Consider the following 17,501-nt stretch of genomic DNA (forward strand, 5'->3'; position numbering starts at 1 on the left):
TCTTTAACCATCAACTTTCTCAAATAAAAAACATCAAACGTCTAGACGGACGTAAACGTAAGTAAATCCCTCATGCAGAAGATCCGTTTCCCTCGTTCTATTACTATTGCCGCAGCAAAGTCTATACTTTCCTCAATATTTGCCCATAAATATGCATGAGGCCAGTTGCCTTGTTTTGATTTTCGAACTTTTAGCCCACGCACTGGTCAGTTTTCTTCCATTATTGGTAATTTTCTCTTCCACTCAGCGTTATAGTATATTTACCATATTAAACTTTGCGTGTGCGTTAAAGGTTCATCTGGACATAACTACAGCAATCCAAACATATTGACGAGTACGAGTTATCATTTAGATAATAAGCCAGGCAAAATGATATATACGGATTTGCATTTGGCCACGCACAGGGCGCTTTGTACCTGCGTAATGAGCTAGAATTGGTTTGGAGCGCAGAGTAAGTTCGGAATAAAATACAATTTATTTCCAAATTGTTACTCAGTAAACGTTTGAAGATGAGAATGGATGGTGCCTGTTTGTCAAAGTAAAGGTATTTTGCATTCTGCCTGGTAAAAAAGCATTTCAGATAGGATCTTATGACATCAATGTAAAAAATGATCACATTTAAGTGACACCATGTTTAAAACAACAATATAATATGACATGAATGGGTTGGCGACCAAAACGGGAACATGAGAAAACGGTCAATAGGGTTAGTGAAAACGGTCACCACGAATGATGAGGTGAAGTGAAATTGGGTTTAACGTCGCGTCCAAGATTATTGCACTTACATTGCATGTACGTATTTGTGTTTGTGTGGCTGCTTTTACTAGTCCGGACTGATGCCGATTTATAGTTCTAGCACACTGAGATACAATGCCGCAATTTAACATGAATATCCCACTCAGAAACATTATGCTGTCCTTGTTTTAGCCCCTTAATGCCGAGTGACACACAGGCTAACAACAAGTACCATCTTTGAACCTCTTTTGGTATGACGCGGCCGGGGATCGAACCCCGGACCTTGCTCTCTCCGGGCGGACGTTCTACCACTAGACCACGGAGGCGGTCCACCACGAAAGGAGAAAGCGGCCTCTATATTTATAATGTTTTGATAATAGAGTACCATAAACTAATCCATTGTTTTTCAATATTGTGATGGTATTTCCATGTTTTGCTTGTAGAAGTCAATTAGAAGATTAAAATTATATGAAACTTGCAACACATGTTTAAGAACTGACAGTTGAATGGCTTCCGTAGAACTTTGGTAAACTACTGAATACTAAAAGTTCTCCACTATCAAAACATTACAAATAAAGAGATAGTTTTTTTCCATTCGTGGTGGCCATCTTCGGTAACACTACTGGCCCTTGGCACGTTTTCACTAGGCCGTTTCACGTGTCGCCCGTCTTCACTAGGCCTAACCTAAACACTTCGTGTGTAACATCTGTCCGTAACAGGTAGAAGTGATGCAGGTCCTAGACGTTTACCACTTTGGTGAAACCCGCGAGCACGGGTATGGTGCTGGTACCCGAGAAGCATTTTCAGGGTGAATCTGCGATTCGAACCCACGATCCTATGATTCTAATACGCCTTAGGCTGCCCAGTTGTTCACAGTGAATTGGGTCGCCTAAGACTACTTGGGCTCCCGCACCCCTACTTCAAGCAGTGGATTATCTATATTGGTGGAGAAATCAAGTCACTTTGGTTTGAAAAGGCACAATGCATTGTCTTTATATAACATGCAATTGCAACGAACTGCTAAACATGTGCATGCTTAGTAGATCAACAAAGTCCCTGCAGTCAAGAATCCACACAGACAGAATGCATCCCTCCATGTGCATCCCTATCTAAAACAAGGATTTATACGAGCTGGGCACAATTGCCTGTTATCATTATTTAAGCGACTTAATAACACAGCGATGGGAGTCTTAACAGACCTAATGGCCATTGACACGAACGTAACCGCCACACTAGTCATTCTTTTCTCCTGTTATTCGATCCCAAGTGCCCAAAGAAGATTATTTTGAACGATTTCAGTTTGATATTAAGCCAATTTAGACCATAATCCCTTAACAATAGCTATTTGTACTAGTTAAGGGAAAGAAATGGACCGATTACCCCAAGCTGATGAACCCTGTCAGTCTGAAGAATACGTTCTGGCTAGTCTTGGTTAAGAAGGTATCTATGTCCACGAGCTGCACGAATGCGTTTCTATCATGAAAGGCATTCTATCGTCTCCAGTGCGATACACAGTGAAACATATTTTATGGGATCACACAAGGCATCTTCAGTTATTATGTAAATTATCTAATTCTGACTGTACTTTATTCAACTGTTTAAGATAAATGCAACTAAAAAAACATTAAAATTATGTGAAAAGTGTGTGACTGTTGTGGATGTATGTAGTCAGAATGGAGCACAGAAGAAGTATGAAATATATGAAATATGCCATTAAAACCCGAAAATGCTATATACAGAGCAATGAAAGGTTCTTTCAGAACGTGGAAAGAACGTGGAAAATGTTCTCACTGTTGTTGGAACTATTTATGAAATGACAACTTAGATAGAAGGTGAAAAAAGGTAAGAACAACCGAAAATCAGACACTGTTGTTTATCATGTGTGTGAAATCACGTATCTTCAGAATTTCTCTGGTATAAAATCATTTCTGAATTCAAGAACAACCATTCTGAGGTGACTGAATGTCATCTGAAAAAAATATGATGAATTCCCTTCAACAAAATTCCGTTGTACTTAAATAAATGATTGGGCAAAGCCTTTGCCAATTAGTTCGCTACTCGACCACTAATCCATTATCTGAATGATAGCAAGATTTGGGAACAAAGATATGATTAGAGCGTTAGCACTGTGGTTGACCTCCCTCCGTTAGACCCTTCCCCCGGACAGAAGGTTCGCCATTGTTTCCATCAATCATGCTGTAATGACACAGGGCAGAGGATGTAAGCGACGGAGATGGAGGAGTAGAAACCACCCATCGAAAGGCACTGGCCAAAGTTTCGACCAGAAACTACGAAGTTGCAGACAAGAAGACACTCGATCCTTTTAAAATGGCCACCGGATTTAGCTGCCAGAGAAACCGTTGTAATAAAGTTTCATGCCTCAGAGGCTATTTTGTCTGGCTTTAAAACAGACCATCTGAAATTAGTTGATAAGATGGGATTGTTTTTAGGCGTGCAACTATTCAGTGGTGGAATAGAAACGGTTATGCCGGCAGGCATCATTGTCTGTCTATACTGTTTCATGTGCTAATCAGTCTAGGTTGTGATTCCCATTCTGCACATCAATGAACAGTGCCTGGACCGCCGCCTGGAGTTGTGTAGCAGCCATAGACATCACCCGTATCAAATAGGAGACATATTAACACGACATATCAACACGAGGGAGAATATGTAGTAGATATAGACATATTCAGTATCAAGGTAGAGACATATCAACTCGAGGGAGAGTATGTAGTAGATATAGACATATTCAGTATCAAGGTAGAGACATATCAACTCGAGGGAGAGTATGTAGTAGATATAGACATATTCAGTATCATGATAGAGACATACCAACTCGAGGGAGAGTATGTAGTAGATATAGACATATTCAGTATCAAGATAGAGACATACCAACTCGAGGGAGAGTATGTAGTAGATATAGACATATTCAGTATCAAGATAGAGACAAATCAACACGAGGGAGAATATGTAGTAGATATAGACATATTCAGTATCAAGGTAGAGACATATCAACTCGAGGGAGAGTATGTAGTAGATATAGACATATTCAGTATCAAGGTAGAGACATATCAACTCGAGGGAGAGTATGTAGTAGATATAGACATATTCAGTATCAAGATAGAGACATACCAACTCGAGGGAGAGTATGTAGTAGATATAGACATATTCAGTATCAAGATAGAGACAAATCAACACGAGGGAGAGTATGTAGTAGATATAGACATATTCAGTATCAAGGTAGAGACATATCAACTCGAGGGAGAGTATGTAGTAGATATAGACATATTCAGTATCAAGGTAGAGACAAATCAACACGAGGGAGAATATGTAGTAGATATAGACATATTCAGTATCAAGGTAGAGACATATCAACTCGAGGGAGAGTATGTAGTAGATATAGACATATTCAGTATCAAGGTAGAGACATATCAACTCGAGGGAGAGTATGTAGTAGATATAGACATATTCAGTATCAAGATAGAGACATACCAACACGAGGGAGAGTATGTAGTAGATATAGACATATTCAGTATCAAGGTAGAGACATATCAACTCGAGGGAGAGTATGTAGTAGATATAGACATATTCAGTATCAAGGTAGAGACATATCAACACGAGGGAGAGTATGTAGTAGATATAGACATATTCAGTATCAAGATAGAGACATACCAACACGAGAGAGAGTATGTAGTAGATACAGACATATTCAGTATCAAGATAGAGACATGCCAACACGAGGGAGAGTATGTAGTAGATATAGACATATCCAGTATCAAGATAGAGACAAATTAACTTGAGGGAGAGTATGTAGTAGATATAGACATATTCAGTATCAAGATAGAGACGACGTACCAACACGAGGGAGAGTATGTAGTAGATAGATACATACCAACACGAGGGAGAGTATGTAGTAGATACAAACATATTCAGTATCAAGATAGAGACATGCCAACACGAGGGAGAGTATGTAGTAGATATAGATATATCCAGTATCAAGATAGAGACAAATCAACATGAGAGAGAGTATGTAGTAGATATAGACATATTCAGTATCAAGATAGAGACGACGTACCAACACGAGGGAGAGTATGTAGTAGATAGATACATACCAACACGAGGAGGGAGAATATGTAGTAGATATAGACATATTCAGTATCAAGATAGAGACATGCCAACACGAGGGAGAGTATGTAGTAGATATAGACATATTCAGTATCATGATAGAGACATACCAACACGAGGGAGAGTATGTAGTATATATAGACATATTCAGTATCAAGATAGAGACATATCAACTCGAGGGAGAGTATGTAGTAGATATAGACATATTCAGTATCAAGGTAGAGACATATCAACACGAGGGAGAGTATGTAGTAGATATAGACATATTCAGTATCAAGGTAGAGACATATCAACTCGAGGGAGAGTATGTAGTAGATATAGACATATTCAGTATCAAGGTAGAGACATATCAACACGAGGGAGAGTATGTAGTAGATATAGACATATTCAGTATCAAGATAGAGACATACCAACACGAGAGAGAGTATGTAGTAGATACAGACATATTCAGTATCAAGATAGAGACATGCCAACACGAGGGAGAGTATGTAGTAGATATAGACATATCCAGTATCAAGATAGAGACAAATTAACTTGAGGGAGAGTATGTAGTAGATATAGACATATTCAGTATCAAGATAGAGACGACGTACCAACACGAGGGAGAGTATGTAGTAGATAGATACATACCAACACGAGGGAGAGTATGTAGTAGATACAAACATATTCAGTATCAAGATAGAGACATGCCAACACGAGGGAGAGTATGTAGTAGATATAGATATATCCAGTATCAAGATAGAGACAAATCAACATGAGAGAGAGTATGTAGTAGATATAGACATATTCAGTATCAAGATAGAGACGACGTACCAACACGAGGGAGAGTATGTAGTAGATAGATACATACCAACACGAGGAGGGAGAATATGTAGTAGATATAGACATATTCAGTATCAAGATAGAGACATGCCAACACGAGGGAGAGTATGTAGTAGATATAGACATATTCAGTATCATGATAGAGACATACCAACACGAGGGAGAGTATGTAGTATATATAGACATATTCAGTATCAAGATAGAGACATGTCAACACGAGGGAGAGTATGTAGTAGATATAGACATATTCAGTATCAAGATAGAGACATACCAACACAAGGGAGAGTATGTAGTAGATATAGACATATTCAGTATCAAGGTAGAGACATATCAACTCGAGGGAGAGTATGTAGTAGATATAGACATATTCAGTATCAAGATAGAGACAAGCCAACACGAGGGAGAGTATGTAGTAGATATAGACATATTCAGTATCAAGATAGAGACATATCAACATGAGAGAGAGTATGTAGTAGATATAGACATATTCAGTGTCAAGATAGAGACGACGTACCAACACGAGGGAGAGTATGTAGTAGATAGATACATACCAACACGAGGAGGGAGAATATGTAGTAGATATAGACATATCCAGTATCAAGATAAAGACATACAAACACGAGGGTTGGTATGTAGTAGATATTCACATATCCAGTATCAAGATAGAGACATATCAACTCGAGGGAGAGTATGTAGTAGATATAGACATATTCAGTATCAAGATAGAGATATATCAACACGAGGGAGAGTATGTAGTAGATACAGACATATTCAGTATCAAGATAGAGACGTTCCAACACGAGGGAGAGTATGTAGTAGATAGATACATACCAACAGGAGGGAGAATATGTAGTAGATTTAGACATATTCAGTATCAAGATAGAGACATACCAACACGAGGGTGGGTATGTAGTAGATATAGACATATTTGGCATCAAGATAGAGACATATCAACTCGAGGGAGAGTATGTAGTAGATATTGACATATTCAGTATCAAGATAGAGATATATCAACTCGAGGGAGAGTATGTAGTAGATATTGACATATTCAGTATCAAGATAGAGATATATCAACTTGAGGGAGAGTATGTAGTAGATATTGACATATTCAGTATCAAGATAGAGACATATTAACACCAGGGAGAGTTTGTAGTGAATTTAGACTATGTGACGCAAAACAACCCATGTACCCCTCGTGATCCTGCCGCAACATTTAATGTTATTCCATTAACTATGATGTCACCGGTTTACAACATTGATAAACTAAGCTGATTTATTTTCGTTCTTCAGGGTAGGATCCGTACAGCAAAAATAGAACATGTGCGTGCTTTACTTCTGCGAACATTCTTTAGGTGTGAGAAGTCCGCCATTAAATTAAGTCGAATGATTGTGTTGGGATAACTATCCATCAGGATTAGCCCTATAGGCACTGGAGGTTTGCGAGCAGCAACTGCACGTCACGAAATCCGGCCACAACACGGTGCTGACAAAGCTCGACCTGGCCCAGAGCGTGTCATCAAGTCCCGTCGACGTGTGTCGCAGCTCAATCTAGCAATCACTATTTCGTCTTTTTAGTGAATACCGCCATTTTAGAGCTGTAATATTAATGTTCTCAGTCATATTCACTAATACTCACAACTTTCGCAAAGTAAGTGTGTGTGTGTGGGGGGGGGGGGGGGGGGGGGGAAGGGGGGGGGGGGAGGGGGGGGGGGGTGGTGGTGGTAGGGGTTAAGGGGGTAACTAATGTGGAGTCATAACGTGAAGGCTAGGGCCGATCATTAGATATTATGGTAAGGGCTTCATTCCAGTAAGGAATCACGATCACTATTCTAGCTTGACGATCTTGTAGGAACAGAGTAGGGGAGCAGCATCTGGAGCAGAGTGATACATACATTATTTCCTTTTAATGTTTTTTCTTTACTGTCTATACATTATAAAATCGTTCAAATGTTCAAATGCAACTTTGTGCAGAGTGGCGTCCCTTGGGCGTGCCAGACATCTGTGATTGTGGGTTCGAATTACTTATTGCATTGATTCTGTTTCTTGGTTTGTCAGCAGCTGATAAACGTCTGAGACCTGCATCACTTCGGGCTTTCCTCCCTCATTAAGCTGTCACGCCGTGATATGACTAGAAAAGTGTGAGAGCGGCGTTGAATCCAACTCACTCACTCCTGTCTTAAATGAATGAATGAGTGAGTTTCATTTTACGCCGCTTTTAGCAATATTCCAGCAATATCACGGCGGGGGACACCGGAAATGGGCTGCACACATTGTACCCATGTCGGGAATCGAACCCGGGTCTTCGGCGGGACGAACGAACGCTTTAACCACTAGGCTACCCGACCGCCCCTCCTTTCTTAAAAGCAACAAAACCCTTTCCATAGGCCGAAGAATCCTTTGCTAAAAGTTGATTTGTACGATTCCGACTTTATCATGAGGATGTGTTTATGAATCCCTATTCACAATCACCAAATAGTGATGATACCAGGTGTTCGCGAGTAGGTGAGCGTTTCCTGCCCAACCAGTGGCAGCCGTCAAAGATCTCTCTGTGGAACGGGGCCCAGTAGAACAAAGAGCCTGGATGACCAAACATAATTATTAAGAAAAGAAAACAAATAACTTCATCATGAATCTATTCGCCGTGTCTTTTCAGAAGGAGATGCATTTCTAATATGAACTACTGTCCAGTTACCTAATATATTTCAGGAATGTCACATGCTTTTTTATTCAATGTTGAAGACTGCTAAAAGGGGGCTATTATTTTCTACATCTAGACCAGAAAGCGATAACACCAATGATTAAATGCGGTTCCACTGCATCCAGGGAAATATGATTTTAAATCAAGTTCAATTATATTGACAAAACAGTAACTTTGGAGGGACACTGACACTTACATCAAAATTGAATTTCTTTGTAGCGATGGAAAGTCTCTAAAACTTAGTAATTGAATTCCAGGAAGGAACGACTTCAGATATGAGACTCTCCATTAAGTCAGCAAAGTATTGGGATAGATTTTTCATAGAAGGACATACATCATACAGTCTTTTATTCAATGAAGCAAAGATTTCCAGCGTCGAATATTCATCAGAGAAAATGATACGGCTTGCCAGATATGGACATCTTTATAGTCTAAATTGATGAAAATTGGTATTATTTTGTGCGGATCAAACACTTATGATATTATTGCATAACCGAGCATTCCATCTATGTCAAAATATTTGGCGCGCTTTACAGCGCCCATCCATCTATCCGGGCGTTGAGAAATCCTTGTTGGTCGGACGTAAATATGATGGAGTAAAACGCCTGTGCACTTAATCATTTCTTTTTTTCTGTTCTCATAATTCTACAGAAATCATGTTTACTTTATTCGCATTCTCATCGAATATTCAAACTGAGCTTCTTTCCAGGGATGGTTTTATAACGTGAAATCGATGTTGCCGTTTCTTTGGTTTAATGTATATCCTTTCACTTGGCTCGAAATTTGATGAACAGAAAATTGTCTTTTTAGTGAAATTTGGGATGATTTGGATATCATTATTGATGGTTGCTACACAGCATTTAAGATGCGGCCGAAAAAGTTAGAAAATGCTTGACTGGTATTTAATCTGAGCTTTATGACCTTAACGATCTTTCGTAATGAAACGAGTAATGTTATGAAACAGGTTCATTAATATTGCAACACAAACGTTCATTGCTAGTCTGTCATACAGTGCGCGAAGTCCCCGCTGCGATACTGATGTAATAATGTAGCGAGCGGCAAAAGCAGGCTTGTAGAACACATGTGGGTGGGTAACAAGCATTTCTTTTACGTTTAAACATATGTATTTAGTTGTCATGCATTTTGTTCTTTGTAAGTAGTATATATATTAAAATGTAAACGCTAAAGAACCTGATATGTGATGTGATTCCTATGTTGCTATACATGATATGCAGTTGCTGGTGCAGCTGCCTGCCGCCCTTGCTGTCCATCATAACAACAAAACATATTCGTAACAACTCATTTATTTGTCTGTTCTGCAACTTTCTTCAGCTATAACAAATATACTATAAACGTGTCTATAAACAATGCACTTATCTGAAAAAATGGGAAATATTCTATGATATGTTAAATAAGTGTTAAAATGTATTTATCACATTATCTCGATCGCTCACAACGAGTTCTATCAACATCTTCATCACCATCACAGTAAGACTCTGTAGTAACGTGACGACAATAATCACTCGGCAGTACTGCAAACCTCTTCACCATAGTACGGAGTTGGATTTGACTTAAACACGCTATCCAGCTACGGATAATATCACAAACACAGCTCCAGTATTGCATGTTGAACTAACTATGACAATGATTATCATTATGCATCATGGGAACATTTTGCTAAAGTGTAATTGTAAATTTGAAATGTTAATTGTGTAGTATTGAAATCCCAGATCAAGTACTTCCTAGGGCTTCCTTGGGCCCAATCCAACATGATTCGGATGATTTCAAGAACGTAACGCTCACACGGTCATACCGATGGCGATGACACACACCATGAAAGAACGATGATATACAGATACACTGGACACGGTTGCTTCTATTGCAAGACTCCATCGTATGATGCCATTTATAAAGTACCAACAACAACAACAACAACAATAATATATATATATATATATATATATATATATATATATATATATATATATATATATATATATATATATATACCTTCTTTTGTAGGCACTGTTTATAAACGTCCATGCTGACTATACATACTAGGTGAGCTTGTCATTGTATCGGGAGAATATACAAATATATATACAAATACAGTGTGTGTGTGTGTGTGTGTTTGTGTGTATATATATATATATATATATATATTTGTATATTCTCCCGATACAATGACAAACTCACCTAGTACGAAGGCCATTCAATATATAACCAGCCTAACCTATTTGCTACTGCTCCTCACTTCTTCTTTTTCCACATAACCACCATTGAATATATAACCAGCCTAAGCTATTTATCAGATCTTAACGGTTGCATGTTTGTCACGTGCTGTGCACCAATGTATGTCACGTGCATAGACAAAGTTTCACTGAGGAAATTGTATTTGAAGTCACACACGTGATCTATAAAGATGGCAAGGGTAGATTCTGCCAAATTTTCGTCAAAGGTTGAATACAGGGCTGTTATTAGGTACCTCTACTTAAAAGGGAAACCGGGAAAGGAGATACATGATGAATTGTCAGATGTTTATGGTGACAGTGCACCTTCGTATGCACAGGTCAAATTCTGGGTTGCTGAATTTAAGAGGGGTCGGGTGAACCTGGAAGATGAGCCATGCCCTGGCAGGCCTGTAGAGGTGACCAATGAACTAGTGAAGCTGTGAGACAACTGGTTGTCAAAGACAGGCGAATGAAGGTGTCAGAAATGGCCAAGGCCTTAGACATTTCAGAGGGAAGTGGCCATACCATTTCGCATGATCGTCTGGGTATGAGGACTCAACCATCGGCTGGCAAAGTCATGGCAACCATCTTTTGGGATACCAAAGGGGTCTTGCTCATTGACTACTTGCCACGTGACCAGACTATTACTGGAGGGTACTACTCCGATCTCCTGGACCGTTTGCGGACTGTTATTCTTGCCAAACGTCGTGGAAAGATCACAAAAGGTGTGCTGCTCCAACATGATAATGCCAGAGTGCACACCTTGACTTGCGGTTGCCGCAGTGAAGCGGAACGGGTTCAAAGTATTGCCTCATCCATCTTACTCACCAGACCTGGCACTAAGCGACTACTTTCTCTTCCCAAACTTGAAGAAAGAACTGTATGGACGTCATTTCTGGTCCGACGATGAACTCACGACAGCAGTGGAGGGGTGGTTACACAAACAACCCCATGGTTTCTATCACAACGGGCTTTTAGCTCTCACACATCGCTGGACAAAGTGCATAGACCTCAATGGTGATTATGTGGAAAAAGAAGAAGTGAGGAGCAGTAGCAAATAGGTTAGGCTGGTTATATATTGAATGGCCCTCGTACTAGGTGAGTTTGTCATTGTATCGGGAGAATATATATATATATATATATATATATATATATATATATATATATATATATATATATATATATATATATATATACACTGTATTTGTAGATATATTTGTATATTCTCCCGATAAAATGACAAACTCACCTAATATGTATAGAGTCAGCATGTACGTTTATAAACAGTGCCTACAAAAGAAGGTACACTCAATAAGTATATCAAATGGTGAAGGTTGGTTGAAATGAAACCACAATTGAACGCCATTTCACAACCCATAGCCGTAGCACGGAACATACTAGATGGTACTCTAATATAACGAACATTGCGTACATACAATAATCAATGATGTTAAAACGAACAAATACACAAAAAGCAGTAATCCTAGCACAGATTATAAATAAGATTTAAATACTATTTAAAAAATAATAATAGAAAATCAGAAATATCTGTCTCGTAAGCTTAACGTTTGTGAGAATTATTAATAAAAAAATAATGCAGTTCAAACTGAAGGACTGGATGGTTTACGAATGAATTACCACCTCTTCCACCAGAAATGCAGCATTCTAAGTTGTACTGGTCATATCTTTATATGCTGAAGATTAAATTCTTTTCCTCAACCGGATCAAATGACGCACAATTTTGAGAACATCTATCCTGATAATTAAAATATTAAATAAGAAATTGAACAATATATTTGCATAGATATGAGGATAACGATAGTTAAATTTGCTTAATATATAAATAAGTGTTTCTTAAAATTTCAGAAATTTCACAGATATTTACAGGTATGCATGTGATCTTATACATGCATCTATCTAAAATGCTTTTAATTATCAGTCATTGAATCTTGCGTTTAAGTCTTACTTTGTTCAGATAGTTTAATTCTTTAAAGAACATAGGAAATCTGTACACAATAAAAACACATACCCTATTTTTGTATGTCCAGTGTGGACGGATCAGGATATAAGAGAACATAATTACAACTTCAAGTGTTGTAGTTCCTGAAAGACACCCTAAAGCCCGAATGGTGAAATCTCTAATACCTCCGTTTGGAGGCGTATCTTACGTATGTGATAAGTTATCAATCTGTGTTCTTATGGAACAATCAGAATGATGATTAATACCTTAATGTTAACCAAATGGTTCGCTTCTTGAAAATGGTCAAGACCACAGAACGAAGTCACCCACTTCCCTAACAGACCAGGTATCACTGCGATTAGCATTATTCATAGGTGATGGCGATGTTATTTCCCCTGTCGTCTTATGAATAACATGAGGCAGATAATGGCCTATTAACATAGACGCGCCAGACACAAACACGTGGTGAAATTCCTAAGCGCATACAAGTACCGTTATAACTATTTTAAGAACTGTGTTTTCCATAAAACACGTGTACTCCTAATTATTTACTAATACTGAGAGTACTGACAGTTACTGATAGCACACCGTGATCTGTCAAAGCTTACAATGTATTGTTTGTCAAGATGGCGGTACATTGTTGAACTCCTTAGCCTTGAGACAAAGTTCCTTCATCTGCAGTAGACTACTTTCCAGCGACATCGCAAAGAAGGCAGAGTCGCTGTCGTCGTTGCTGTTGAAGGAGGAGACGGTGACGAGGATGTAGTCGGGGTGGGGGTTATAGCAAATACCGTAACCATCAGGTACGACAGGTCCATAACACATGAAAGAGTCCATTGACGTTGGCACCTGAAAAAAAGCTGGACGTTATGGCGTGATTGGGCAAGTCTACATCCAGCATAATAGTATATAAATATACAGTTATTTGAACTCTAGAATGTATTAATACATGTGTCATTTCAATCGTAAATGTTACACTGCTACTTTACAAATACGGTATATTTTAATTCAAAATGTTTCCCTAAAATTGTTTCATTACTTGATGTCGTCATTGGAGTGTGTAAATACATTATGACGTCACAGTTGTCATTCATGACGCCATCATAAGTATGACATTGTCATTCATATGTCATTGTCAGTTACACTGAAGAGCTATCATGAGATAGTGAAAGTACTATGTCTGAAACTGATATAAAGATGATGTTGGACTAACGTGGACTTTATTATTTTATCTAATATACACTGGCCAAACAGTCTTCATTCAGTCTTGGCATCATGAGAGTCACGTATACAGAACATCGGAGAGTGATTCGCAGCAGGACTGCCAAATTTTTATACCCATCGGTATAAAGGTTAAGTAGCCGAATTTGCACGTGCAGCATGCTTACAGCTTTTTCTCCATGCAATTTCTCCCAGTTTGGTTTCAAGATACTGTACAAGTCACCAAATGTTGTGTTCGGGTGCAATAAATTCGTGTAAGTCAATATTCACAGTTAGCAATGACATTTATATTGAGTTCAAGCCTTCATCTTTAATAACAGTCAAGTTTGAAAAACAGATTTCAGCTATGCGTTTCTTTTTTTGGCCAGTATATATATATATATATATATATATATATATATATATATATACATATATATATATATATATGCATGCACACACAAAACGCCAACGCCACACAATACCTAGTGTACCGCTTAGTCTCTGAAAATATATAAGTTTGATGGAAACAAATAATTCCATTCAAATTAAATAAGAATCCCCAGTCACTTTGCATTACAAAAAGTGTGGTGTGGGAATGAAACTACAGGTTCAGGGACTGAGACAGACTAGAAAATATACAGTCCCCATTCATCTTCCCGAGGCAAGGGCGTTAACGTCCCTACTATTAAAGTTTAACATTGGCAAATTGGGAATTGCAAAATATACAGTTAGATTAAGAAATGTGCGTGGTTGTTGTATACCTGACTCGTTGACATGGTGAAATGGTTGGCAAGTCGGAATCCTTCATCTTTAAAGAAGTCTGGCATAGGAATACACGCGTCGACTGCGCATTCTCGAAGTCCCAAAAGGTGACAGTCAATGCCGTGACCAAGGATTGTCTGCAAACAACCCACATGTGTACTTTTTGCACTGATAACATGCATGTCATGTTTGATATACAGCAAAAGGCAAGGATATATTAATCTGTAAACACCACAGACTAAAATGAAGGAAACTGACATCATGCTTTATTCAGAAATATATCGACAATTAACAATTTGACATTGCCCTGGAGCCCTTTCCTCTGTTTTTGAGGCTGCATAGATACAATTAGCAGCCTTTATATTAACAGTATTCTCTTCGGTATGATTTCTGACGAGACTTAGTTTAAACAAACTCAACTATCAATAAAACAAATTTATAGTAAATGTTTTTGGCATCGTCATTTAAATGTGAAACGATAAAATAAAGGTAAAAAACAGGACTTCGTAAGACACAGATCTTCCAAGATTTCCCTTCACCTAAATTGACGTTATTTAGGTTACGTTGCCACGCTAACAACACAAAATTCACCTTGCAGATTTCATTGATCTTAATTAATTTTCTTTGTTTGATAACAGATTATGTCTCGTCCATATACGGGCTCGAGATGGACTTGGCGTGGCCTGAATTACGCAAAACGTCCTCACTGGCAATTAGCTATTTGCCCTTTGTGAAACAAAAGTCACCCGAATCCTTTGAACTCTTCGTCAGGAATTTGATCCCACTGACTATTCTAATTTTCGGTTCTCAAAAGCCACAGTCTAATTATGGTTGCCTCGATAAAGATCGGGTTTTGTCAATGTTAACTTGGGAGGGTCCATAACGGAAATTGAGAGAACAACCTATTTCCCTGCAGACTTTCATTTCTTTCCAAAGTCCGAGTTCAGGTGGTATGGCTGGAAACAGCGTCGAACAATGTCGGAAATTGTAGTTTACAGAAGAATCGAGTACTTAAGGATCTAAAGCTACAACAAATATTTGTCCACCTTATTCTGAGACCAAGAAAAACACTCAAGCAACCTTTATGCAAAAAAAACGTGAAACCTTTTGTGGCTTGTGTCGGATGTGAGCAAATGACGTTTTTCTGATTCATTGATTATATAATTCTATGAGGTCAACTTAGTCACTGTAACTTTCTGCCTCAATTAAACATGTAATTTTTATACGAGTGCAAGAAGCCTGTAAAGAGTTTTTATGTAACATTCAACATTTGCGGTGTGAAAAACTTGCTGGAATTTAAAGAAGTACATAATATCGATTTATTCCAAAAGAAAAGAGTAATGTGCAAGGATAATTAATGCTCTTCTTCTAAAAATGTTTTTCACTTCACAAGAAAACGATAAACATATTCTGATATTCCATAGAGAAAGAAAACAAAACATTAAGTCAATATTGTGAGCCGTTGCGTTTTGAAATTATATAGAAAATGAATATTTCCCATTGTTAGATACTTACATCAGTCATGTAGTCGGCTTGCCGTTGTAAGGCCTCTTGTAGCATAGCGAATTTCTCCTCATCCTGAAACAAACATATCAGAATATTAAGTATGATGACTACAATTTGATCCAGTACCACGAACTGAACTCTAAGTATAGGTACAGCGTATGGCCATGGTGGTGGTTGTCCTTGATTAACCTTGTGACAAAGCTGGCCATGTCTAAGAATCGGTTTATATGGTGACTTAGACACTGCTGGGATATTGTTAAAACGGCATATAATCATACTCACTCACGCTTGCTAATGACTTGATAATAGAGAACAGGGTCTATAGTATTGTCAACATTTACGACCAAATCGTGCACACCTCACCATTAAAACTTAATCATTGTATTCACAGTTATATGTGGATAATTGTATATTGCCAGCATCTACGTACGGTACAGTCTATTTCTCCTATCATCGCCTTAGACCATTCAAGAGCTGCCAGAGAGTTGGCCCGGATGTTGTCAACTCTGCCGAGCCGGAAGCGACGGGTGGATGCGCTCTCATACGTTGACACCAGGCGGGAATGTACTCTGAGGAGACACATTATTTACATATTATTCACTCGCTCGAGTCAACCTTTCTGTAGGCCTACATTAAAAAAGATAGGCAATGTTGCCCGACATTCAAAGTGTGCCGAATGTCAAATGTAATTGAAAGCACTGGGTAATGCACTTCCTGATATGTAGAAATCCTCACTTTCTCAAGATGTCCACAGCGAGAGCAGAGATGGTTGTGCAGACCAGTAACCTGTCCTCATATTTATTATCTTCACGACGTTTCAACTATATTTCTGTGATACTCTTATTTTTTTATTCTATTTTCAATTCTAAGATAAATAAAGCATATTTCTCCATCTAAATGTCCTGAATACACCCGAGGTACATATCCTATCAAACTATCTGCCCTGGGGGCTTTTTGGTTTGTGAGAGGATGGTGGTTTTACAGTTTCTGCGTTTTAAAAAATAATTTTTAATTAAAAAAAGCAACAACTAAGATTTTCAATTCCATGGCGTGAAGAAATCTGAATCCATTTCCGTGCTCCATAGCATATCGATCTGTAACATTTCTCGACCGTGTTTTTTTATATAAACATTCTAAACAATGTTGTTTCACTTTTAAAAATTGGAAACTATTTTTTTATGTCCACGCCATGACCAAATCAAATTCATGTTATCGAACATATCTTCATAACGTTTCAGCTCACTTGAACCATCGGGAGTGCAGAATCTTTAATTTTGATATGTACTCAAACAGATACGAGTATAAACCCCTGTTATTGTTAACAGTTTACACGTTCATGACACGGCTGATAGCAGTACCTTGGACAAGCACCTGGTGTCTTGTTTCTGATTTGTGTAGCGTTGACACAGTTTGATTGTGTCATCTCATGTTAAGGATATCGGTTAAAGACATTCCTATG

The 17,501-nt window shown here is 38.3% G+C and overlaps 1 protein-coding gene across 1 annotated transcript in view; it reads right to left on the reverse strand.

Moving 5' to 3' along the window:
• Positions 1-12,550: 12,550 nt before the first annotated feature.
• Positions 12,551-17,501, reverse strand: part of LOC139469132 (choline O-acetyltransferase-like) — a 40,097-nt gene continuing 35,146 nt past the window's right edge. The window contains exons 11-14 of the mRNA XM_071251269.1: positions 16,473-16,611; positions 16,052-16,114; positions 14,536-14,673; positions 12,551-13,420 (exon numbers count right to left, since the gene is read on the reverse strand). Coding sequence (XP_071107370.1) covers positions 13,193-13,420; positions 14,536-14,673; positions 16,052-16,114; positions 16,473-16,611 — 568 coding nt within the window. The 3' untranslated portion in view covers positions 12,551-13,192. The remainder of the gene's footprint in view (positions 13,421-14,535; positions 14,674-16,051; positions 16,115-16,472; positions 16,612-17,501) is intronic.

The sequence above is a fragment of the Haliotis cracherodii genome, unplaced genomic scaffold, assembly GCF_022045235.1.
Source record: "Haliotis cracherodii isolate W230 unplaced genomic scaffold, xgHalCrac1.p SCAF_2, whole genome shotgun sequence".
Lineage (NCBI taxonomy): Eukaryota > Metazoa > Mollusca > Gastropoda > Lepetellida > Haliotidae > Haliotis > Haliotis cracherodii.